General features: G+C 45.7%; 2 protein-coding genes across 2 annotated transcripts in view; one reads left to right on the forward strand and one right to left on the reverse strand.

Moving 5' to 3' along the window:
- Positions 1–1,987: 1,987 nt before the first annotated feature.
- COPE (coat protein complex I subunit epsilon) lies at positions 1,988–17,045 on the reverse strand. The gene is made up of 10 exons (XM_078671337.1): positions 16,884–17,045; positions 11,689–11,751; positions 9,778–9,878; positions 8,411–8,563; positions 7,902–7,955; positions 7,380–7,461; positions 4,911–5,066; positions 3,916–3,984; positions 2,955–3,029; positions 1,988–2,295 (listed from the first exon to the last, which is right to left on the reverse strand). Exons 1-10 carry the CDS (start codon positions 16,989–16,991, stop codon positions 2,248–2,250), a joined length of 909 nt encoding a protein of 302 aa, XP_078527463.1. The 5' UTR covers positions 16,992–17,045; the 3' UTR covers positions 1,988–2,247.
- A 483-nt stretch (positions 17,046–17,528) lies between these two features.
- The window catches only part of DDX49 (DEAD-box helicase 49), a 71,533-nt gene continuing 62,580 nt past the window's right edge, over positions 17,529–26,481 (forward strand). The window contains exons 1-3 of the mRNA XM_078671336.1: positions 17,529–17,781; positions 24,540–24,663; positions 25,610–25,695. Coding sequence (XP_078527462.1) covers positions 17,667–17,781; positions 24,540–24,663; positions 25,610–25,695 — 325 coding nt within the window. The 5' untranslated portion in view covers positions 17,529–17,666. The remainder of the gene's footprint in view (positions 17,782–24,539; positions 24,664–25,609; positions 25,696–26,481) is intronic.

Below are 26,481 nucleotides of genomic sequence, written 5' to 3' on the forward strand. Positions count from 1 at the left end.
AGGGATAGAAGAGTCTAGAAAGTGTTTATTTGGAGATGAAAGCAGTAGGAGGTTAGGGATGAGTAAAGGGGAGGTGGGGGGGGGGGGGAAAGAGTCCAGGGAAAGGTCTATAAAGGCTTATTTGGGAGATCTGAATAGTAAAAGAAGTTTGAGATGATGCAAGTGGGGAGACTCTAGAAAGTGTTATTTTGGGGCTCATAGTAGTAGAATGGGGTTTGGGAAGAGTCCAAGAGTAAAGGCAAATGATATATCGAGAGAGGTATAAAATATAATAGTATTCTCTGCAACATCACAATGTTTGAACTGTTTATCTATTTTTACCGTTCTCATAATGCTGATCACGCAATTCTTTCTATTGATGATTGCAGCACACTTTTTTTAACACAGGTTTCATAATGCTTCAATAAATATTAAAATGCCATGTTGTGTATGTCTCTGGGTATGCATGAGTTGCCAAACGAAAGGGTTCTAATATTAATTTCCACTATTTCCAGGGGGAGTCAGTGTGGTCATGTTTTGAGGTTGCACATTCCATTTGTTACCATATCACGGTAGGGGCCCAGAATGCGCACTGTGAACTAGCAGGACTAAGGCCTACAGCCTACATTTCCTGATGGTATGCAAAGAATCAGTCTTGTACAGTTTTGACGTTTAGGTTGTCCAACAAACGCAAAGTTTTACTGACAAAGTATAAGCTGTACGACAATGCATTATTAAGCAAGCCCATCATAGGTGGCAGAATGATACCCCAGAGCATTACTATAGGAGGTGCAGGAAAAATGCTCTCCTGGGCGCAGCCTATGAATATTTTACAGTATGCCTAACAATAAGGCATGTGGACTGCTGTGCTGTCCAGCCACACCTTAAAATGTGTAATAATTGAGCAGCCAGCATTGACATTGGTACTGCAGGTTACATTGGGCTTGGTTTACCTCCAACCGACATGGTGTCTTCTATCTTGGTCTTTCCATGTTCTCTGTTGTTCACACGATGCTTCAGGACTCAGTCGCTTCATCTAAACTGACAGAGGTGGGAGAGGGGGCTGGTAAAGTGACTACACTGCAGCACCCCGAGGAGAGAGTTGTGTGGTGTATGCTGCGGGTTGTGGCGGTCTCGGTGTGCCTCTGGTTCCTTTTACAGAAGTGCAGAGAGCCATGCAAGGGATGTGAGATGGAGCACAATGGCAGGCTGCCTGAAGAGGCTGAACAGTCAAGTGCTTCTGGAGCCAGGCCATTGGGGATTTGAATACTTGGTATTCAATGGAATTTCAAATATAAAATATTAATAAAAACATCAGTGCCAACATTGCTGTAATATCTTCCATTCTCAGCCTGAAAGTGCAGTAGTCTGCAGCATGCAGCCCATTCTCGGTCTCTTTAGTTTAGCTTCAGACCAGGTGTTTATCCATTCCCTGCCTGCTTTTGGGTCACAAATCTCCTTTATCTCTAATTTAGCGCTTTATTTCTAAGCACAAATGCTCCCCGGTTTGTATTAGGTCCATTTTGTTCTTGCTATTCCTGCTCGTCGTTCTTTACTCACAGACCTTACAACTTTTTTTTACTCCTTTGCCCACTTCTGTAACTTACCGACTGCCCCACTGGACATTGATTCATCACCATTGCTTCTGCTGGAGACTGCCTGATGCATTTAGTACCTTTTCCTATTTTTACCCTCTGTTGATGTCACAACTCACTGAGCCAACATCTCCGTTGCTGCTACTCACCACCCCTCCTTGAAGGGCACTCTACAGACGCTGCTGCACTGCTGCCGCTATCACAGGCCCGTACGTCGCATCCAGACTAGCGCTAGTCCTAAATATTGAGAAAGTACTTCAGGCCTCATTGGGGGCATGAAAGTGATGTAATAACACAAAACACAATAGTGTAGTGGATCCGCCCAAAGCGTTTATGTCTAACTGGGAGCTATGTTGAAGCACAGCTCAGTGATGCTGAACCTGACACTAGCTTTGAAGAATGAGACCCCACGCTCTGGTTACATGTTTATTAGGAATGTACGTACAGGCATATCCAGATCTGTGGTTTGTATTTCCAATAAGAACAGTTTGAACTCAAGGTTTGCTGGCCTGGTACAGATGGATGGCTGTCCTTGGGCGCAAGGTCTCTGATACATACATGGATTTGTAAAACTCAAAAGTCTCATCTACTTGAAAACATCTTGTCCGCTTGACTGAAGAGCCTCTTTGGCCCAGCTGCATTGTGCCATCTTAAACCGTCCCAGTAGAAGTCTTCATGCGCTTGGAGCATACTGGAGAACCAATCGGTCAAATTCATTTTCCTGTTAAAACAACAAAGTCATTTGTTTTTTTTTCTCCAGAAGCAGGTCACATACAAGTAACGATTTCTTGTGAGAATAAATAACATTTAGCGTAGTGAAATACAACAGAGAGAATAAAATCCTCAGCACACTTTAGCTTGAGAGTGAATTATGAGGGGTTTCCTGTCAAAAAGACAACAGTTATGGGGCAGGATAGAAAGAGTGCTCAGAACATTGTTTTCACCCATATATAATTTATTACTTATAGAATAAGTATTTTTGTTGTCCCCTTCAACACCAACCTTTTGTGTTAGCAGAAAATAACATAATTTAGTTAAAAAAAGAGGTTTAGAGCCAAGTGCGCTAGGATTTCCTGCTACCATAGTGAGCATCATAAAAATCTAAAATAATAATTAAAACAATTTGTTTGTTGCCAAGAGCCAACAGGGTTTCGGATCACTGCTAGCCACAGATCGACGTTAGAATTGTACTACAAGTTTTGCCTGGATATCAGATGTTGGTCATGGACCAGACATTCAACTGGGCAATTTCAATACTTGTAAAAATGAGAATATGGCATGGAAACTCCACAGGGTGGGGGAGGTTGTTACGATAGTGTGTTAAAAGCAGCTTTAGGACTCCGTTTCCAGTGCCCCCCCTTTATCAGTTGGACCGCTTACCTTGGCCAGGTATTCCTTTATAAAGGGGTGGTTCCTGTGGGCATCTTTAAGCTGGGATAAGTACCGGTTTGTCACCTAGAGATGAAAGAAAAGGAATAAAGTGTTCAAATGTTGCCGCTTCAATCCCAGTGGGAGAGTGCTCGGTCCTCCAGTGACACTCAAACCTTGCTGCCACACCATCCTTCCTCACATCAAAACAGTTAAAATGCTGTCAACTGCAGGACAACTTCCACAATAATTGTGGGCCCCTCAAAAGGAGATCTAAAAGAAGCACCCCCAAATTTAGAGAGTTGGACCGCTAGCGTGGATCCAAAGCCCAGGAGGAATAGCCAGTCAAAGTCACCTATTCAAGATATGCTTCCTCAATTAACAACTTTAAAATGTTTTCCACAACTGCTGAGACACAGCTATGTCACGGTCCCATGTAGATTTGCCGTTTAATCCTCCTGGCAGAACATATTCACAAGAAAGGGTAGATTCCTTCATTTCTGTCACATTGAATATTAGCATAAAGATGAGATATCCTGGTACATTCACTGACTTAGTGTCAATATTCCCCTCATTAATACAGTCATCGGCCCCAGGGTTAATGGGCGGCTCCATGTCAACAGGGACTCCACATCCAGTCATGTGCTGTCTGTCCTATTACAAACCACAGGAGGTTTGTTCAAGAGAACTGAACCAAGACTACCACTTCCAGAATGCTACAGGAGAGGAATTACAGGCCCAATATCCCAGTGACGTGTAGTTATCTCATAACACTCGTCTTCCGTGCACCACCATAAGCAGTATTTGAGAGATCACTGGACATACACAAGCCTCCAGAACATTACACACAGGATCAACGGAGGTATTTATAAAAATGTTTTAACTAAGCAAACGATCATTCTTTAATATGTCCCAGCATCAAAGTGTTACCTTCAATGGACATAAAATGTAAGTTAAATACAAATTCACTTACCTCTGGTGCTTTGCCTATGTGTTGCGTCAGGACAACAAAATTGATCAAGGTCTCTGGATGGCTGTTGTCCTAAAACAAAGAAAAAAGCTCAAACCGGATGGCCTTGAAATGATCCTTTTGTCTTTTTGGTCACAAAATCTAAGTCCTATGAACGATCGGAAATCACTCACTTCTTTAAGGTCTTCAGAGAAATTTTTCCTACCTTAACATAGATGGGCTGTCTTTGGAAGCGTAAAACTGGATTATGAAAATCCTTAACGTTTACAGTGTTTGATTCAAATGATCAAAAATCAGAAGGTATGACATACTGCCCACACTGCGGGACGCACACATAACCCACGTAGCGGCGTGCGTCGGTTCCCTGAGGAGTCCTGAATCATCTTAAATTACTGATGAAAGAATAGTAACTGGTGCTTACTGAGCAAACCTGGTTATGGCAGCCCCTGGTATCGGCCCCTATATCCAGCATCGTGATGCACTTCTCACATACATCACTGACATGCCATAGGTCAAGGATACTTAAAATGCATCCCGCTATGAAGGCCAAGTCATCAGTTCATAATCTGTGTTGGTTGCAAGAATTACTTAAACAGCGTGCCAGAAGACACCTTCAGACAAGAACCAAAGCACCCAGCCCCATGCCTGTCTCCCTATGTCTACCACAAGATGCCACAGAACGAGGAGGTCTTTAACACCATAGCACTCCCACAGAGGGAGACACTTGTAACCTGTACAGCTGCCAACACATTATAAACTGGGACCACGCACACAACGTCTGCTCCTCCACCATCAGAGAACCTAGGCCTGATGCCGGTGTTAATTTTCTCTCATCCCCAACTACTGCCTGCTTGCATATCAGTGCAGGCTGTAATATGTGCCCCCTTCTAGTTCCACTGCTGCCAGTGCTCAGGCAGATGTCCCTCTCTGAAAAATGGATGTCCCACTCTGCTAGTCCTGCAGGCCAGCCATACCTAGCAGCTCCTTGCCAAGCTTACCTTATCAAGAGCCTCCTGCAGCACGCCCTCTGCGTCCTCCCACTTATTCTGGGCCATATAGCAGCAAGCTTGTCCATTCAACAGTAGCAGAGTGGATGTGTACTTGTCTGCCATCTCCTGGAAGATGTAGTAGGCATCCTGCAACTTCTCCCCACCCTGAAAATAGACAGTCAGTTTAAAACTTGGGGAGATGCAGTAACAGCAAGTCATAAGAGTAACATCCCATTCACCCTCTGAAGAGACAAAATAGACGGAATGCATAGAAAGATCACAATGCCAAGGTTTGTCAGGATACAGAGTGTAGAAGTAGAACCCCCAACAATTAAAAGACTACCAAAAAGGGCCTTATTCCCATAGACTATGGGTATGCTTGGTTGTCCAGATTGGTTTCCAAATACCTTGATATGATACCTGAAGCACTAAACACAGAAGAGAAGTAAAGAATTCTGATGATTAGTGCAAGGTATTGACTAAACCTCCCTCCTACAAACTCCAAAAGCTGTAATAACGGGTGAGCCAGGACAACTGACGAGACAGTTTATGGCCCCTCGCAGTATAGGCCGGACCACAAAAGTCCCAGATGCCCCAGTTTATAGTTCATGGACTCAGAGAGGAAAGGGCAGGAAATAAAAGTGAAGTTAAGGACTGAATCTCCTCGAGATCTTCCTTTCTCCCACTATTTACTAATCTATGGGCAAGGACCAAAAGCAAGTGTCTCTGCAACATATATGCTCAGCAAAGACACCTGTTTTGTCTTTATTCGCAATCATCCTATGATCCCCTGTAACCAGGTCACCAGAGACTTGTCCGACTACAGCAACAGATGGAGAATCTGAACCGCCAACTGGCAGGGATGGGTATGTGATTCCTACCAAACATCCCACACAGGCAAGCAGATAAAAGCATCTGCCTACTGTTTTTGGATGCAGATTTCCTCATTTTCCAGCCTCCCAAACACATATGATATGTGTCCAGAAAAGGATTCCTTAAGCGGTGGCAGTAAAAGAGGCTCAATGTATGTTCAAGTAGCACAGTGTTATTTGTACAACCAGTGCCTCTCCACCACACATAGGGCCATATTTATTAATAGTTCATGAAACGCAGCACACCAAGGCAGGTGGCTCCCTCTACGCGCTGGCAAACTTGTGGCGGCCTAGTGTCATCACAGGCTCCCTTCTGCCTGCATTACACATCAGAAGGGTCCCGTTCCAGTTTTTCCACTCACACTGGCTGTGGGTTACACCCATGCCCTGTCCTCCTATCCGCATCACGTTTACTTTAATCCCCTTGGGTCACCGAAAGGTAACATTTTGGCACTTTATAAAAGAGCAAAAATGAATACATCTACGATGCTTGTTCTATTTCTGAATCACTTGTCCATGTCGCAGCTCTGGATGAAGTACTATAAAAGAGCTCATCCACAAAAAAAGAAGCAGCATGGGTGCAGTGAAACGCCTGGTGCTGCATGCAGAGAGCATAAAAGCATACTCTATTTCAGTCTGTGGGGCGATCTTTTCAAACACAACTCTTCATCAGTTTAGAAAGAGACTGATCAATCTATTTGGACTCGTATCTGTTCTTGTAAATAGTACCAACCCTGAGCACAATCTATGGGGGCCATGTCCGCACAGGTCAAAGAGGTCTGTTATTACCAAACGATGGGCCCTTATTTTTCGTCCGAGTCAGTGTACCTCAGTACGGCCTACTGTACAGCGACACGCGCACACTTTTGTGCTAGGCTGATATTTTGGTTACATCATGGCTATTACCTCTGTAGCACTGATGGAACTGCTCCTCTGGCCGCAAGGAATGCTAAGTATCCATTAGCGGTACTTACTAGTGCCTTGTAACTCCCTCGGGAGCAATAAGCACTAAATGTATCCTACATCAGTGTTAATGGCTGGTCCCGCTGGAATTTATAAAAGCTGACGCGGTCCTCTGGGGTGAAATTTGGCCACCAACGAGAAGAGGAGATTCACACGCTATCAGAAAAGGTTTGCAACACATGTACATTCTAGTTATTATCTGCCTTAATATATTTTAATTGCTACCAAAGTTCCATACTCAACTGCCAGTTTTTTACGAGTTGGATAACTTCAGCTTAAACCCTTGTTGCCAGAATTTTGCACCTTGAACACAATGAAGATAAAGCTTTTGGAGTTTGTAGGGTGAATTAATGCGCTACTTGACATGTTTGAATGTAGGTTAGGGGACCGGCTTTTTTCCAACTATTTCCCAAGGGACAGTGTTCTCCTTTTTCAAGTTTGGAATATCGCGTTTGACACAATCCTTTTTAGGTTTACCTTTTCATAATAACTTAATATAAGGGTCTTCAGTGTGCCGCTAATGGGCAGACGTGGGTCTTCTGAGAGATTGTGACGAGGAGCACTGAATAATTGATATTTTGTTTCACACATGTGTCTAAAGTTAAAACACTTCATAGATTTGTATCAAAATACCCATGCTTACCACAGCCAGATTCACCCAGGCTGTTGCTAATTGAGTCAATGTAGCATCTTCATCCAACTCTTGCATCTTCTTTAATTCCTTCCTGTAATTTGAAGTAAGAACAGGGCTATCATTTTGAGTACAGAAACCATATATCGTTTCATGCCAGAGCTTATTCATGTGCACTGGAATACCTCAGTACACATTGCAGAGTTGTACAACTTCTGAGTCTGTGTTCTTTAATTTCCAAAAATGAGGAGTTAAATACTCATTTTAAAATCTTATTTTCAGCTCTCTGTGTAACTCAAAATCTTTATTCTGTCTCGAGGAGTCTGAAGTGGAGACAACCTGTTACAAGTATATACAAAAGAAACACCCCTGCAAACCTGCCCAAGTACAGTAGAAAATACTCCTTTATATAAAAGCCATCACAGCAGGAAGCCATCACCTGTAATGGGACATTTCATAACAAAAGCGCCCCCAAAAGCAGTGATTTGGAATTAAGCATGTCACAAGTGGACTCTCAATTTAAAAACAGCTTACCTTGCTAAATCCAATCGGTCAATTTTTAGCAAGATTTGAACTATCATGGCGTTGCTGCGGGAACAAACACAGGGGTCAGTGTGTAGACAGTGTTGTGACAAGCATGAAGTATACCACCGCCCATCTTCCCCCGATCAGAAAAGAGGCCGAATCAAGAACTATCAGTATCCATCGCATGGAACAAACACCAGGATTTATCCATAAGAATCATGACAACATCTGTCTCTCACCTAATCCTAACCACAGTCCAGCCCATACAATTGACCATTTCCACACACTAACTCATTCCCAGCTATGATAACAAATGAACTATCACAATGTACCTGAAGGAAGTAAACATCAGGAGCTATCTGTGCTAAAACACTGTTCCTATTTTGAGGAATATCTCCTCCATTCTCAGTCAGCATCCCAAACACCCCAACTAAGCTCTCCCTAATATCTATCCACGTACAAAGATAGGCAACAACTAGCTTCTGTTTAGTGATTTAATCTAGTCTCCTGACACTTACCACTCTAGACTTTCCCCCTGATGCAGCGTCCGCAGGGCAGCGTCTGTGTTGCTGTCATGGAAGTAGATGGAGGCAGCCATCAACAGGAATGTGGTGTTGGCAACATCAACACTCTTTGCCATCTTTTTATCCAAGTCAGCAAGAATGGCATCTCTGGAAAAGCAAAATGAGAGCTGCAGTGAGAATGTGAGCAATGGCCGGTGTTCACCTGCTGCATCCCGCCAACTACTATTAAAAAAAAAAACAATACACAAGTGTCCCTAACAAACAGTTGGACAACTAGACAGAGAGACAGTAAGATACTCATATGAGAGGACCCTCATCGGTGACAAATCTGGGATAACAAAATGAAAACTACAGGCAGAGAGATCTCACCGCTTCACGCAATATCCCACAAAACATCAGCAAAACGAAATGAGAAAGACAGATTGAAAGGGAGATACAGAAAAATGGGTGTTTATTGGCTCATCAACCAATAGAGAAATAAAACTTTACCAAGATGGTGAGGGCTAAGGACAACTACTTGTTGCTGCATGCACTTTCTCCATCAAGCAACAGGCTGAATACCAGCTAAGATGAAATAACGCACCTCAGGTCTGGTTTGTAAACCGAAATCTGCCCTAAAGTGAATGAGCCCCAAACAACATGGACTCAGAAGTTAGATTCTGGTAGTTTCTGTAGAAACTGGGGTATATAAGCACAGGAGTTTCAAAATATAATTTAAAGATTTACGGAATTAAGCGGTATGGACTGAATGTGGAAAGCGCAGACAACAAGTTACCTTAACGGTGCAAGCAGATAAAAGCAGGCGAAAATAAAAGCACAAACAATAAACTTAAAGTGTAGAGACACAGAATGACGGCATTTCACAATACCTATGTCGATTTAGCGACATCCCTTCCATGAGTTTGTTTTGCGGTTCTTTAAGTATCATCTAATGGCATTATTATTTCCATATATTTGTTATGGCTTCTTATATGTACTCGTGATAGGTCGAACCCTCCTGGATAATACAATTAAGTGATGCTAAACATGGGCATTAAGAAGGAAGCGACTAGTGCACTTATCCAGTTATTTGCACGGCGGTAGGGCCTGATAAGCATCTGAAGGGTTGGTAAAGGTTTGTGTGCACCAGTAGCTTGTTAGGAACACAAACTTAAAGTGCTTAGAACCCACTGGCAACAGCAGAAACTGTGAAACTTTACTCCTAAGAAACCAATAGGAGGCGTGCTTCAAATAGTCAGTCTCTAAGCTGAATTGACCAACTTTAGCTGTAATTTTGTACCCAAAGATAAGGTTGCAGTGCACCTGCACACGTGGCTTAGATTTTACTTTCTGAGATCTTTGTGAATGCAACTAAACCTTACCTCCGGTTTTCGTTCGAAAGATATTCTGCAAACATTCGGACCGCCTGAAGTTCTGGACTGGAGCTGGGCTTAATGTCATCCAGCACAACACCATACTTTCTCTATTGACAGCAGCAACCAAAACATAAAAACGTTTTTGGGTGTTAGCCGATTTAGAATTATAGACTCTCCAACCCTATGATTTCCAATTTCAATTGTTTATCAGTTTTCATTCTAAATAAAAATCTTTCAGCTCACAATACAAATTCATGTCAAGTACTGAAACGATAGGGTTCTCATTTTTGGTTTGTTCCTGCAAAATGTCACACACTGACTAACATAACAAATAATATCTCTGGATCTTTATTTAAGCAGTTGAACTTCTCAAATAAAGGTAACAAGAGAATATAGTCTCATACACAATCGTCAATGCTTATTAGCCCAGACTATTTTTGTTTACTGCATCATAAATAATTAGCAGTGAAGCCACCGAGAATATTTTTGGGGGGAGAGACAACTTGACTGGGCCTATTTACCGTGCACTGAGTTTAGGGATATTTACTGAACAGTCTGCTCAATAGCCGCCATGGGCCTGCTTTATGTTAGCCCTGCACGCTAAAGCTGGATACTCTCCGGATGAATGAACATTGTGGCCCATGTTAATAGAGACCAGAACATTCCAGTGGCTTTAGGTAATGGGAGTTACCAGGCTCATTAGAATTACCAGTTTTGTTTTCTTAGGAGAGGATTTTGGCTGCTTAAAGAAGTTGAAATCTCTGTGCGAAAAGCTGGGGACAAACATGCCGGAATCGGGGCGGGTGCACATATATTCACATGTTATCCCACAAAAATTTGCAATCAGAGTCATTTCCCTAGAGTTACCAGGAACCCAGGTAATGATAATTCTGGGGTGGGGAAATAACAGTGATTAATGTGGTTATCTTGTAACCTCGACTCGGCCTAAATAGTAAAATCTTACAGGCGGGGAAACTTTCCAGCACACAAACATGGCTGCTGACACATTACAGTGAACAAGGGGATGCCTTCACACAGCTTTGTCTGCCATTCTGAGAAACAGTTCCCTGCTTGATCAACCTCCAGATGCCACCTCCACCTCCACCTCCTGTGAACAGATACATGGAGGTTTGGGAAATGATTGGAGTCTGGATCGATTTCAATCGGTCCATCAGCATTTACTTAAAAAAATAACTACGTTTTCCGTGAGCTGTAAATCTTTTTGTGGCACATATTTTTTTAGGGTCTGCCCTAATGCACACGCTTTGCCAACATCATGGGGCAAACCTAACTTCCCATGTGACAAAATCAGGGGAGGCGCAAAGCACGAGCTTCACATGAAGTGTCACTCACCGCTAGTAGGCAGTATACAAAATACAACATCATTTCATAGTGATAAAAAGATTGTATAGGCCAGCCATCTCAATAAGATGTTATCGCTCTCTACCCTAAAAGAAGTCAATAGTCAAGCCCCACCTTTTTTCTTCTTCCTTCTTCTTTTTTTCTTTCTCACCAATTACAAGCCGATCCATTCAGCATGGATGTGTTGTCCACTGCTCTTCTAACCCCCTTTTCATTGCAGCCGTCTCCCCCAGGGGTTAAAGTCCTTCACTCGAATGGCCGTCTACACAACCACTCATGAGCCCCTTCTTGCGAGACACATATTTAGCACTTTAAAAAAAATTCTCGTCTTGCTAGGATGAACGACTCAGCTAAGACATGATGAAATGGCATTAGTGTTCGGTTAATATATCTCGACACTGTGATGACTGTTGTGTAAACTTGTACAGCTACCTGAAAAACACATCACTATATTTACAGTGTCCGCTACCATTGTGAACCTCATTGGTTTATAGTCTGCCTTAGTCTGAGCTTCCTAGATACCTCTTGCTACAACAGCATTTGCAAGTTACGTACCTGAGCGAGATAGGCTCTGTAAAGGAAGACATCTCTCTCCACCTCCTTCTCTGGACTCGAAGGCTGTGGAACAGACCAATCAACGGTTATTCAGATCATAAACAACTTGAAGAAATTAACAGAACACAGTTCAATATTTAGACCAACCACTGTTGTGCAAGGTTAAGCCCAGGCAACCACATTTGCAAATGAATTGGTTCTGTAACTAGATATTTTTCAGAAGCCTGCATAGTCTGATCGAATTTCCATGCAGAAAGCACAAAAATGTTTGATTTTTTTTTTTAAGCACTGTAAGTAGCAGAAGTAAAATTACTTAGCTAAATTGCATTCATCATATCAACCGTTATAGGATTAAAGTTGGGGTTCGCATCGTCAGACGCTCAAAATTGTGACCTGCATTCTATGTCCGACTATTTTTTCTAGGTCAAAAAGTAGTTTTCATTATTACATCATTTTTTATATTAAAAGAGAAGAAAATTACTGATCTCACTACAAACTGCCTTTTGCCAGCTTGAGCAAGCATAGGCAGTGCTCAAAGACAGCCACGCTTTGACAGGGAACAGTGAGCGAAATCTCTGCTTTTACACAGGACTAAATAATGTATCTTCTACCTTGTTAGGTCTTGTCTAATGGACTGTGCATGCTCTGTCTGCTGTGGGCGTATTTTTAGCTTACACGGAGCTAAGAGCCCATCCGTTGATTACAATTTGTTAGCTTTACTTTTGCTCTCATTTGTTTACTTCATATTCGTTAATGTGTATGGGCTTTCTTTCCTCTTTGTTAGTTTGGAACTCCCCTGAAGTATGGATTCATTGCTGTGGCCTTACACTGCTTGCTTTTTCAGACACTACTTTTTTCTTTTTGTTTAAGCACTCCACAAAAGTGCATGCATTTTCCAGCTGTCTCCCTAGTGTGATTTTCTTCCCCTCTCTAGTCATCTTACGCACATCTCATGTGATTTGCTTTCTATCCCATGTGATTCTCTGAACTCCATGTTGTGCCCTCACTTGTTTGCTTTCCTCCTGCGCCCTCACCCTTTGCTTTGCTCCCGGGCACTCTGTACTCCCTTGTTGCTCTTACATTTACCCGTTAGCTCCCTCCACCCCTGCGGCTTCCGCGTGTTGCTTCCTATCCTCCTATGTCTGAAAGGCAAATAAAAAGGCAGCTGCATTATTTAGTGTATACACTCACAAAATGAACAGCTATGCCATGCCTGTGATGTGTAAACTCATTTCTCCTCCACCTCCACCTCTCCCGTTGCCTCTTACTTTAAACCTATGTACCCTCACTTCCTCCTTTCTTCATCTCTTCCTCCCTTTCAGCCTCAGCACCTCATTGATGCTTTGCTGGTCCGTGCATGTGATGTGGACCTCTATGATCCATATCCAAATTACCCTCTTGCTCCCTCACCTTCAGCACCCCATTGATGCATTATTGGTCCAAGTCTGCAATTTGAATGTTCACGTTCTCCTACCCTGCAACCTCTGCGCCTTGATGCATTCCTGGTGTACGTCTGTAATGTGGACCCCAACTTCCTCCCTCCCTCCCTCCCTCCCTCCCTCCCTCTGCGCCTCAGTGATGCTCTACTAAACCATGTATGTGATGTTGATACCCCTCTACTTTCCATCTCCAGTTGCCCTCATCTTCATCTTTTGCACCTCGTTGATGCATTACTGGCCCAAATATTTATTTGGACCTCACTTCTTGCTCCTCCCAGGTCTCTGATGGGTGTCTTCTCTGATGGGTGTCTGCTCCTCCTCCTGTCCCATCCTCCTCCTCCTCCTCCTCGTGTCCCATCCTCCTCCTCCCAGGTCCCCGATGGGTGTCCCCTCCTCCCAGGTCCCCGATGGGTGTCCCCTCCTCCCTGGTCCCCGATGGGTGTCCCCTCCTCCCTGGTCTGTGATGGGTGTCCCCTCCTCCCCCCTGGTCTGTGATGGGTGTCCCCTCCTCCCCCCTGGTCTGTGATGGGTGTCCCCTCCTCCCCCCTGGTCTGTGATGGGTGTCCCCTCCTCCCCCCTGGTCTGTGATGGGTGTCCCCTCCTCCCCCCTGGTCTGTGATGGGTGTCCCCTCCTCCCCCCTGGTCTGTGATGGGTGTCCCCTCCTCCCCCCTGGTCTGTGATGGGTGTCCCCTCCTCCCCCCTGGTCTGTGATGGGTGTCCCCTCCTCCCCCCTGGTCCGTGATGGGTGTCCCCTCCTCCCCCCTGGTCCGTGATGGGTGTCCCCTCCTCCCCCCTGGTCCGTGATGGGTGTCCCCTCCTCCCCCCTGGTCCGTGATGGGTGTCCCCTCCTCCCCCCTGGTCTGTGATGGGTGTCCCCTCCTCCCCCCCCTGGTCTGTGATGGGTGTCCCCTCCTCCCCCCCCTGGTCTGTGATGGGTGTCCCCTCCTCCCCCCTGGTCTGTGATGGGTGTCCCCTCCTCCCCCCTGGTCTGTGATGGGTGTCCCCTCCTCCCCCCTGGTCTGTGATGGGTGTCCCCTCCTCCCCCCTGGTCTGTGATGGGTGTCCCCTCCTCCCCCCCCTGGTCTGTGATGGGTGTCCCCTCCTCCCCCCCCTGGTCTGTGATGGGTGTCCCCTCCTCCCCCCCCTGGTCTGTGATGGGTGTCCCCTCCTCCCCCCCCCCTGGTCTGTGATGGGTGTCCCCTCCTCCCCCCCCCCCTGGTCTGTGATGGGTGTCCCCTCCTCCCCCCCCCCTGGTCTGTGATGGGTGTCCCCTCCTCCCCCCCCTCCCCCCCCCTGGTCTGTGATGGGTGTCCCCTCCTCCCCCCCCCCTGGTCTGTGATGGGTGTCCCCTCCTCCCCCCTGGTCTGTGATGGGTGTCCCCTCCTCCCCCCTGGTCTGTGATGGGTGTCTCCTCCTCCCCTGGTCTGTGATGGGTGTCCCCTCCTGGTCTGTGATGGGTGTCCCCTCCTGGTCTGTGATGGGTGTCCCCTCCTGGTCTGTGATGGGTGTCCCCTCCTGGTCTGTGATGGGTGTCCCCTCCTGGTCTGTGATGGGTGTCCCCTCCTCCCCTCCTGGTCTGTGATGGGTGTCCCCTCCTCCCCTCCTGGTCTGTGATGGGTGTCCCCTCCTCCCCCCTGGTCTGTGATGGGTGTCCCCTCCTCCCCCCTGGTCTGTGATGGGTGTCCCCTCCTCCTCCCCCCTGGTCTGTGATGGGTGTCCCCTCCTCCCCTGGTCTGTGATGGGTGTCCCCTCCTCCCCCCTGGTCTGTGATGGGTGTCCCCTCCTCCCCCCTGGTCTGTGATGGGTGTCCCCTCCTCCCCCCTGGTCTGTGATGGGTGTCCCCTCCTCCCCCCTGGTCTGTGATGGGTGTCTCCTCCTCCCCTGGTCTGTGATGGGTGTCCCCTCCTGGTCTGTGATGGGTGTCCCCTCCTGGTCTGTGATGGGTGTCCCCTCCTCCCCTCCTGGTCTGTGATGGGTGTCCCCTCCTCCCCTCCTGGTCTGTGATGGGTGTCCCCTCCTCCCCTCCTGGTCTGTGATGGGTGTCCCCTCCTCCCCCCTGGTCTGTGATGGGTGTCCCCTCCTCCCCCCTGGTCTGTGATGGGTGTCCCCTCCTCCTCCCCCCTGGTCTGTGATGGGTGTCCCCTCCTCCCCTGGTCTGTGATGGGTGTCCCCTCCTCCCCCCTGGTCTGTGATGGGTGTCCCCTCCTCCCCCCTGGTCTGTGATGGGTGTCCCCTCCTCCCTGGTCTGTGATGGGTGTCCCCTCCTCCTCCCTGGTCTGTGATGGGTGTCCCCTCCTCCCCCCTGGTCTGTGATGGGTGTCTCCTCCTCCCCTGGTCTGTGATGGGTGTCTCCTCCTCCCCTGGTCTGTGATGGGTGTCCCCTCCTGGTCTGTGATGGGTGTCCCCTCCTCCCCTCCTGGTTGTGATGGGTGTCCCCTCCTCCCCTCCTGGTCTGTGATGGGTGTCCCCTCCTCCCCTCCTGGTCTGTGATGGGTGTCCCCTCCTCCCCTCCTGGTCTGTGATGGGTGTCCCCTCCTCCCCCCTGGTCTGTGATGGGTGTCCCCTCCTCCCCTCCTGGTCTGTGATGGGTGTCCCCTCCTCCCCCCTGGTCTGTGATGGGTGTCCCCTCCTCCCCCCTGGTCTGTGATGGGTGTCCCCTCCTCCTCCCCCCTGGTCTGTGATGGGTGTCCCCTCCTCCCCTGGTCTGTGATGGGTGTCCCCTCCTCCCCCCTGGTCTGTGATGGGTGTCCCCTCCTCCCCCCTGGTCTGTGATGGGTGTCCCCTCCTCCCCTCCTGGTCTGTGATGGGTGTCCCCTCCTCCCCTCCTGGTCTGTGATGGGTGTCCCCTCCTCCCCCCTGGTCTGTGATGGGTGTCTCCTCCTCCCCCTGGTCTGTGATGGGTGTCCCCTCCTCCCCCCTGGTCTGTGATGGGTGTCCCCTCCTCCTCCCCCCTGGTCTGTGATGGGTGTCCCCTCCTCCTCCCCCCTGGTCTGTGATGGGTGTCCCCTCCTCCCCTGGTCTGTGATGGGTGTCCCCTCCTCCCCCCTGGTCTGTGATGGGTGTCCCCTCCTCCCCCCTGGTCTGTGATGGGTGTCCCCTCCTGGTCTGTGATGGGTGTCCCCTCCTCCCCCCTGGTCTGTGATGGGTGTCTCCTCCTCCCCTGGTCTGTGATGGGTGTCCCCTCCTCCCCTCCTGGTCTGTGATGGGTGTCCCCTCCTCCCCTCCTGGTCTGTGATGGGTGTCCCCTCCTCCCCTCCTGGTCTGTGATGGGTGTCCCCTCCTCCTCCCTGGTCTGTGATGGGTGTCCCCTCCTCCCCCCTGGTCTGTGATGGGTGTCCCCTCCTCCTCCCCCCTGGTCTGTGATGGGTGTCCCCTCCTCCTCCCCCCTGGTCTGTGATGGGTGTCCCCTCCTCCCCTGGTCTGTGATGGGTGTCCCCTCCTCCCCCCTGGTCTGTGATGGGTGTCCCCTCCTCCCCCCTGGTCTGTGATGGGTGTCCCCTCCTGGTCTGTGATGGGTGTCCCCTCCTCCCCCCTGGTCTGTGATGGGTGTCTCCTCCTCCCCTGGTCTGTGATGGGTGTCCCCTCCTCCCCTCCTGGTCTGTGATGGGTGTCCCCTCCTCCCCTCCTGGTCTGTGATGGGTGTCCCCTCCTCCCCTCCTGGTCTGTGATGGGTGTCCCCTCCTCCTCCCTGGTCTGTGATGGGTGTCCCCTCCTCCTCCCTGGTCTGTGATGGGCGTCTCTTGCCCCCCCCTGACCTTCAGCTTCTGCGCCTCGTTGATGCTCTGCTGGTAGCTCCCGATGTAGAACGAGTTCTTGACATCGAAGAGCTCGTCCGCCTCCCCCTGGGGTTGCTGCGCCGCCATCCTGAGCCCAACACCTTCCAGTCCACGTAGCGATGGCGCGTCACTTCCGGGTCCACAGACTACAGGAAACCCGGCAGCTGTCAGCGCAGTGTTAGCGACAGTGTCATGGAAATAGAAAGAGGACGAAAGAAGCGTGGCTGCTATGGCAACCGCAGGCATTGCATCGGCCTAAAAACAGGCTCTTCTGTTTCCTAACGCTGCTGCTTCACGAGAGGATCCATTTTGAAACCATAAGCTGCCACTTCGTACGTCTTGGTTCTTATAATGAACCTTTCCATAATGTAACCGTGATATCAGTAATCACGTCGTTGTCAGGTAATGTTTAAAAGACTCATGTAATATCTCACTTAAATCGTAAAAATATAAATATGGCTTTTAAATATATAGATTATTTTGTTGATTTAGAGTACTTTGTTTTTGATAATGAGAGGCATTTTGCCGTTCCAAGATGGCCGCTTTATTAACGCGTCAGGATGCGTCGTGTAGTCCACTTTTTGTGTCTATCACATAATAAAATGTTTTCAAAAGAGCCGGTCATAGCGCTAAGCTGAAGGCCTCCGTACCCCAGGGGGACATTCTTATGCATGCGAAGGCTCTCGCAGCTGTTTGTTGTGTTACGTCACCGTGCGCGCCGGAAGTCTTGGCCCAGGTGCAGAGGCAGAGGAGGTGTCCACCATGTGCAGCTTCCAGTCCCTAGGTGTCTCCTCCTGGCTGCTGGAGCAATGTCAACAGCTGGGCATCCACACCCCGAGCCCAGTGCAGGAAGCCTGTATAGGGCCCATACTGGAGGGTGAGTTCAGGACTCCTAGTACCAAACAAGAATGCTCTTCGTTCCCACTCAGCCACAACACTGCAGGGCTGTCAAGTACTCCCTTGTCATGTGTGATCCCTTCAGCCTGACCTATGGTTGATCATTTGGCCAGACCACTGGATACTCATGCTAAAGTTTTATTAATGATGCTGGTTAAGATATTTTGTGCAATAACACAGATTGGGAAGATAGTAGAAACATCTGTGTCCTATATAGATGTGTGTGAGATATAGATGTCATACTTGTCAATAGACCCAATTCAGTCTGGCGACTCCAGATTTTTAAAGTCTAAAATGGCCTTATTTTAGCTGCCTCCCACCTAAAACTGCCTCTGATTCAATTTAAGTCAATGAGGAAAATCCATTCCCCCGATTCTTATTTCAAAATCTCCGACTTTCCAGTTTTATGATGTGATTTTATTTATTTATTGGGTTTTATATAGCGCAAACATGACCCTTTCGGGTATTAGAGCACTGTACATCAGGAAAGCAAAAAGGTAAACATATAGGAGTATACATTTGTAAAAGAACAGCAAAGTCAATATACGAACGTGGGTTGGTATTCAGTAGAACCAAAGAGTCTTGTGGAAGGTCCGGCTGTAGAAGTTTCAGTCTGGGAAGGGTGCTTCTTCATTGGGGAAGGACTCTGTTCATTAGTAGTTGCTTTACTTTTCGTTTGAAGAGGGCTGTTGAGGGCCTAGATCTGGTCTCAGGAGGAGGAGACTTCCAAATGTTGGGCACGATTCCGGAGGAGGGACGCTTGTGTTTTTAGTTCTAGGGTTTCTGTAAAAGATAGCCTGTGCTTCGTAAAGTTCTATTTTCGCCTGATAGGATGAGTTTCTTGGAAAGGTAAATTGGAGAGTTGTGGTGAAGAGCTTTATGAGTCATGTAGCCAATGTTTTGGTGGATCTTTGCCTTAAAAGGTAGCCAATTCAGTGCTCTGAGGTCTGGGGTGATGTGATCGCTTTTTTTGAGCCTGTGATGAGTCTAGCAGCTGCAATTAGAGGTGCCAGTTTTGCTTTTACAGGACCCATAAGGATGGCTGTGCTGTAATCTAGTTTGGAGATCACTAGAGCTTGAACCGCTGTCTTGAGATCTGAAGTGGTAATGAAAGGTTTTAATTTCCTTCTCGCGTGCAGTTGGCGCCCTTCGCTGCAGCGCTGATGTGATCCTGCATAGATGAGCATGTCCAGACAAATATACAGTGTGTATCCATATATTTACAGAGTGTAATATGCTCTTTTTTAGCATTGTTGTGGGTGGGGGGAAGGGCCAGGACTCACGAGGCATGAAGCACAGAGTGGGCCAGGATGCTTATCCTCTTCCTCAGCAATGATTATTTAGATCTAAAAAAATCTATGCACCTGCATAAGTGATTTACTTCATGACCTATTTATGTACTTTTCAGATTTTATGGGTATTTTGACTAGATTTTGATTTGTCAAAAACTTAAGTGTTAGTAGCGAATATATTTTAAATAGAAACAAAGCTGTCTGCGATTCAGTCAGTTCATACACTGAAAGTAGCAAATTATTGTTTTCTCCATCTCTGAGGATTTATTTTACTGTATAACATCTGAGGCAATTGAGATGGGGAGAGAGATTCCGGCCGCACAATCATTGGCTTGGGGGAGGGTTCCCTTGGAAACTCAAGGAGTAATTTGCTGTTGAATGCAGAATTACGTATTCCTGGGAAGCAATTTCCTAGATTGTCAAAATTAGTGAACATTTCATTTTGTTTATGCAACGTACAAAACCTGGAATATCATTTGCCACTCAATAAATTAGTAGGTTGGCACATTATCTGTTAGCGGGTTTTACTTGACCGTGGTACTGTTTGGAATCACATCGGCATAAACTCCCTGTAAGTCGAAGCCTACGACATATGACCAGACTTTTAATTTTTGCAGAACTTAGACCTTATTTTTCTTTCCTAGTGCTCAATAATTCTGATATAGACCGTGGTACTAATTTTCAGTGACTGTAAAAATGGGTGTGCTCTTAAGATTCCCCATTAAAAAGTGATGTAAATCAATAAGCCTGTAAGGTTTTTTTTTAATGGGATTTTCACATCTATCAGTTTCTTATTACAATGTTTACAGAACTGATTACTCTAGCTATAGCTAATCTAACCTGACCACAGAAACACCTCCCTAATGTTGGCCATGAAATACTACTGGTTTGTTTTAGCAATTAAAAGCATTCTACATAACTTTATAATTGGATGTTAAAAATTAAAAAGGGCAATCAGAGCTAATTAAAGTCTGTCTCCCTTCTTATGAATGCCGTCAATAATTCATCCAAGGATTAATTAGTCAATAATTCATCCAAGGATTCCTTCAAGCCGCTGTCCTCGTTGTGGTAGAGTATATCTTGGGTTTCAACAGGTCACATTTTGCATTCACAGCTGGGTCAACATAAATCACTACTGGCAGAAAAAGGGAGTGCGATATGAGATACCCTGGTATGAAAAATACACCTGTTAAATGATCCTTTCAAGAGATGTAAGGGGTTGACCACAAAGGAAATAAGCATTGGCAAAGCCAATCGGTCTTGCGTTTGAGACCTATTGACTCTGCCAGGGTATTTTGTTTGTGCTCCGAGTATTCACCAAAAATGTGGATGATGTAATCCGAAACAAAGGGGGAGGAAAAGTGCAAGGCAGTGTCATTTTATAGCGCACACATGCATCAAGATATATATATGCATCGGATGGCCACTGTTTATTTTAATTTACTGATCTGAGATGGATCGGTCAATAAAATAAATAAGAAAATAAACTAGTGCAAAAGTGCTTTTATTTATGATGCAGACGTGTCAACAGCAATTTGCTGTCAGGCCCTCCAAAAAACTAAAATGAAAGAAGGCTGTAGAGGGAGGAGCAAACGAGAAGTGGGAGGAAAAAGGAAAAGACGCAAACTAAGGAGGGACAACTTCATTGCAACCTCAACTTCCATCTCGACGACCACAATTACATCAACACTGCCAATCTCCTTGACATCATGAAATACATTTCACCAAACTCGTCCATGACCCCACACACTCCACAGGCCACATGCTAGACCCCATCGTCACCTCCAGGAATCGCATCAGGTAGAGCTACTCCATGGAGCTCACATGGACCAACCACTCGATTGTCCTCTTCAACATCACCAACTCATGGACGTTCGGCCCCAGTCTGTCCACTGCAGCTGGAGCAAATTGTCAAAGGACACATGGTTCTACGCCGTCAACACCACCCCATCTCCTCTAATAACCTAGATCAGAACTTCAGAAACTTCAATAATTGGATCACCAACAGCGGCGTTCCCATCAGCAACACCACACACAGAAGGTCCACCAAGTGGGCTAGCTGGTACACTGAAGACCTCAGAACCGCTAACCAACACTGTAAACAACTGGAAAGGAGATGGTGCACCAGCAAGGGCACGACCGACAAGACCACCTTCAAGACAGCCCTCAACCTCTAACATAGACAGTTGAGAGAATAATAAAAAAAGGCCATAGCCTTACTTATCGAATCAAGCTCCAATAACAGCATGAATATCTGAATTATAATGACTTCAATCTTACTCTGAGTCTTTATTTTCATCCAAATTAGATTGTGTTTCTGGATGTAGAATTCTTTCTGTACTGTGACGTTCTATCAACAAGAATGTATAGAAAACCAGCTTCAGTTAATGCTGTTTCACATTCTGAATCAGCACACACTAGGAAATACAAGGATAATATTCCATATGGAGAATTTCTGAGAGCAAAGAGGAATTGTAGTAGTATGATAGAATACCCAAAAGAAGAGAGATTAATGGAGAAGAAGTTATTCGAAAGATGGTATAATGGAAAGACCATACTGTCTGCCAAGATAAAGGCAACCTAGGAAACGGGAAATGGAGGTGGTGAGAGTTATTGATGATAGCTTGGAAAATAATGTTGTGTTCAGATGTCTTATTTAGAGACCGAGGATAACGCACACAAAAATCTCCTACCCTTAAATCGATATTAAATTAGAGTGACACTATTAGATATATCAAAAACAAAGTGAGGAGGCAGGAAATTGACTGGCTTCCCTCTATACCGAACGGTTGCTACATGTGTGGAGGTTGCTATTGCTGTAAATGTTTCGAATGAGTTTTCTGATTCTAATTGAATGGAGACTAATTAAATTATATATTTTATTAATTGTAGTTCTAAATGCTGCATATATTTCATAATTTGTTTCTGTGGCCTATATGTGGGTTCCATGATGAGAAAATTCAAGGAGAAATGGAATGAACATTTGAGAGCCACTAAGGATAAGCGATATCCTTTAGTCACATATCTACGTAATGAATACCAGACCTCGAAAAAGCATAAAAGTGTTACTGGACCTGCAGGTCTAGTAACTTGAGTTATTTACTCAACCTAACTCTTATGTATTTGAACCATAAACTGATCTCATTGTGTCATTCTAGGCAAATATTTTATCTTGCAGAGCCACCCTTTTCTTTATTAACACATACAAGAGCACATTCCAATATGTGAGTTTAGCACTCCTGCCCTACAAAAAAACCTATTTGGTTTGATTTATTAAACTAAACGTTTGCTGCATTCATAATAAGAATCCAGCCCACAAATAGGGTACACATGACCCCCTACCTGCCTCTTAGTTCGCTAATAGCATTGCCATCAGGGCAGGAATATTTCTCAGTTCATTTTTAAAAACGCACTTTTAATAAATATATTACTAAAGCATGAGGTGGTAGTTCACTGTCCTTTACAGACAGCACATTTTTCATTGAAATGGTTAAAAACATTCCCAGTAACATTAAGTTTTACTTACAAAACGTAAAGGCGTTAGCTGACCTTTTAATGCTTGTTGCAGTCATCACATGTGCAATCGTATATTCCACGACAGACACAGCAGCCATTTTGGCTCTAGCATCATTGCATAAGTCATGATGCAGCTGCCATTTCTCTTTTTTTAAATGTATTTAATGTTACAGTTCTAAGATGCAGTACAGCCATCTTGGAGCTCTAAATTAAAGAAAATAAAAGGTGTACAAAAGCATGTTTGGAGAAAGAGACCAGTCCAGAAGGAAATCGCAGCTGCTGGCTTCATTAAAAGAAAGGGGGGCAGTGGAGGAGAAGGGTGTAGGGGTAAGAAAGTGCAGTCAACAAGCAGTGGTAAGCAGGGAGGGGAGTAATGGATGTTCTTGGGAGGGTGGGACAGGAACATGGAGAGTGAATGGGTGGGTATGTGAAAGAGGAAGCGCTGCACATGGGGGAGGGAGTGAGAATACACACGGAGGACCCCAACACAAGAAACAAGCATGGTCAAAGTCAATAGGTCTCGTTTGGCCAATGCATGGCGGCCGCTGCTTTTGGCTTTGCCAGTACTGGTTGCTTTTATAATATGCAGATAGCTAAAGGTGCAGTGGACATCGGCTGTGCTAAAAGTATAGAAAACATGCTGCATCACGCAGTGTGAGGACTCAACGGGGCACCCTCCTGGAAAGTATAGAAAATGTTACTCACTGTCAGGATGGCCACCACTTTGCATTAAGCAGTGTTAGAATACACCTTGTTCATTACGTAATGCAATGTGGTGATCATCTTCAGGGAGCAGAAGCTCTCCAGACGGCTGCCTCGTCGTGACATCACATCGAGTCAAATAGCGTGGCAGCTGTCTTGCACCCATCACAACTTTTGGCTTTGCCATTGCTGGCACATTATAAACGCATCCGGCACTGCCAACTCCGATTACGGTGAGCTACATGGAGCGACAGAGGGGCAGTAGGGAAGGGAGTGAAGACGAAGAAAAGTGGCCACTAAGCTGGAAGGGGAGGAATTGGGATGCTGCAGTGAGAGAGAATGTTAAGTACAAACCAGAATGTAACATGGAGGTGCACCAGGTGGTGGGGAGCAACTAACCATCACCAACACCGGTGAACGGGGGAGGAGGGGGTCTGGTGAGCGACAGAGGAAGGTTGTACGAAAATGAAACGAGTAGGGTGGGGAGAGGTGGGAAAAGCAATTCAGGAGTTGGTGGTTAGGAGAGAAATAGTGCGCAGGTATGGGGGTGTCAAGGGGGCAAGATGCTCATGTCAGGAGGAGAGTGCAAGAAAACACTTGCACTCTTAAGGAGTTCTAAAAGCAACAAAGAAAAGTAGTTCGCTGAATGTAAAGCAGTAGAGGGACACACGTCATCCAATCTACAGAAACTTTCCTCCAGGGGAGGAACACATACAAGAAGAGGAAGTAAAGCCATCAAATGAAGGCAAGCAAATGAGACTGAGCAGAAAGCCAGCTAATGGTATTCAGTGGCAGACCCAGTGCTCAATATAAGTAGTGGTGTTTCCCTTAGTAGTTCTTTCAACAATAGACCACTCAAAGTCAATGTAGTTGAGACCTAAAAAGTAGTTGTCCGAATGTAAGTAGTGGAATGATACATGTCTTCTAATCAGAAGGATGTTGAAGAAGCTATACCTTTGGGGAAGGACACATACAAGAAGAGGAAGGAAAGTGATTGATTAAGAAGCAAGCAAAGGAGATTGACAAAAAGCCACCCAATGATAAGCAGTGGTTGACCGAAAGCTCACTCTGAGTATTGGTTTTGTACTCAATAGATCTTTTGACATTATTTGGATTAAAATGTTGATAGACGATAACCAAAAAGTACATGTATTGGCGTGCAATGTATAGGGGGGGTTTTCACAATTGGATTACACAGTTCCTTACAAGCAGCACTTTGAATCCCTAGGTCGGGACTGCATGGCCTGTGCAAAGACTGGCAGCGGGAAGACGGCGGCATTTGTACTCCCTATCCTTCAGAAGCTCTCCGAGGATCCGTATGGGATATTTTGCCTCGTACTCTCACCAACCAGGTGCGCAATAGGACTGAAAAGAGTATTCTGTTGCAGACTGGCTGTGCTTTTCATTAACACTTGACCTACTTCTCCTTGAGACTGTGGTTATTTTTCATCTCGTTCACATTGTGTGGACTTTGAAGCCTGGCATAAAGTTTCTAATGTTACCAGAATTGAAATCTGCTGGAACTGTATCTTACAGGGTCAATTCTTCCACTCTCCCCTTCTGTCAGTCATTTGCAGTAAGCTTATTCTCAAACCGTGCACTGTATGTCTGCATGCTCTATCTTAGATTCTTCCACTCTCCCCTTCTGTCAGTCTTTTGCAGTAAGCTTATTCTCAAACCGTGCACTGTATGTCTGCATGCTCTATCTTAGATTCTTCCACTCTCCCCTTCTGTCAGTCTTTTGCAGTAAGCTTATTCTCAAACCTTGTGCTGTATGTCTGCATGCTTTATCTCTTTGAATCTCACTCTGCCCTTCCATTGCGTATCTGCTACTAGTGACCTCATTTCACGTTTCATGGTAATGATTGAGTGCAGAATCAAAACAATGCAAATACTGTTTGCGCAAAGTAGACGGTGTATTTTTTCACCAGGTTCTACCTTCAGCGGTATGATGGGGAATAACATAACAGCTGTTTTTTCACTTGATTATGCTCATAGCAGTACGTCTACAGCACAGTTTTGTTTACAACGCAGAGGAAATTGTCAACTCAAAAGTCAGGAGTAAGCAGTAGTTGCACTCTTCTTAGAATTGATGCACATTAAAAAATAAAAGGCCGGGGGCATTGGCTCTAGATTTTTAATTTTGCAAATAAACTCAGAGGTGTTTAATCTAGTGTCTCTTATGCACGCGCACCCATTTGTTAAATCTAAACACCTTGAGAAATTTTGACAAGGATAGGTGAGTTATTGTTAAGGTTCATGCACAATAATATATTTTCTCTTCTGTGTATTTTGCAGGGAACTTGCATACCAAATTGCTGAGCAGTTCAGAGTACTTGGGAAACCTCTGGGGTTAAAGGACTGCATCATTGTCGGCGGCATGGGTATGTGTTTCAGTTGTGGCTAAATTGTTTGAATGAGGGAACCTGGCCCTAAGTAGGCTCTGTAAAAGCATTTGGAGCAAGTCTTTCGGTAGCCCTGGCAAAGCAACGAACCTGTGAGCAAAACTGCATTGGGCAGAGGGGTAGAAAGCCTCCTCACTATGGGCCATATGTATCAAAGCACAATGGGTTTGCAAACGCCGAAATTCGCAGAATTCTGGCGTTTGCGAACCCATTTTCGCTAAATGGTATGTATGAAACATTTTTGGTGCAAAATAAGGAATCGCTAAATTTGCCATTCCTTATTTTGCAATTGCATTTAAGGAATTGCAAATTTTGCGATTCCTTAAATGCAATGTATCAAGGAAAAAAACATCCCAAAATGCCATTAAGGAATTGCAAATTACCACCAACTTCTAGTTGGTGGTAAGTTGCGAATTCTTTTAAAAAAGCATTTTTTAAACATCAAAAGGTGGCATGTGACGCTCATACATGCCCGTAGGGCATGTATGTGCGCCATATGCGCACACGTCATTTTCAGGGGTGCAGCAGGGTGTTCTTGAGACACCCCTGCACCCTTGAAAATATTCACAATTTGCGATTAGCAAATTGCGAATCGCAAATTTCCCCTTCATTCCTATGGGCCTCCTGGCCCCTAAGAAATGAATGGGAAATTATTCCTTAATTGCGATTAGCAAATTGCTAATCGCAATTAAGGAATATTAAGGAATCGCTAAAAAGAAGCGATTTCCTACATACATACCATTTTGCGATTTCTAAATAGCGATT

Source organism: Lissotriton helveticus, chromosome 12 (genome assembly GCF_964261635.1).
Source record: "Lissotriton helveticus chromosome 12, aLisHel1.1, whole genome shotgun sequence".
Taxonomy (NCBI): Eukaryota; Metazoa; Chordata; class Amphibia; order Caudata; family Salamandridae; genus Lissotriton; species Lissotriton helveticus.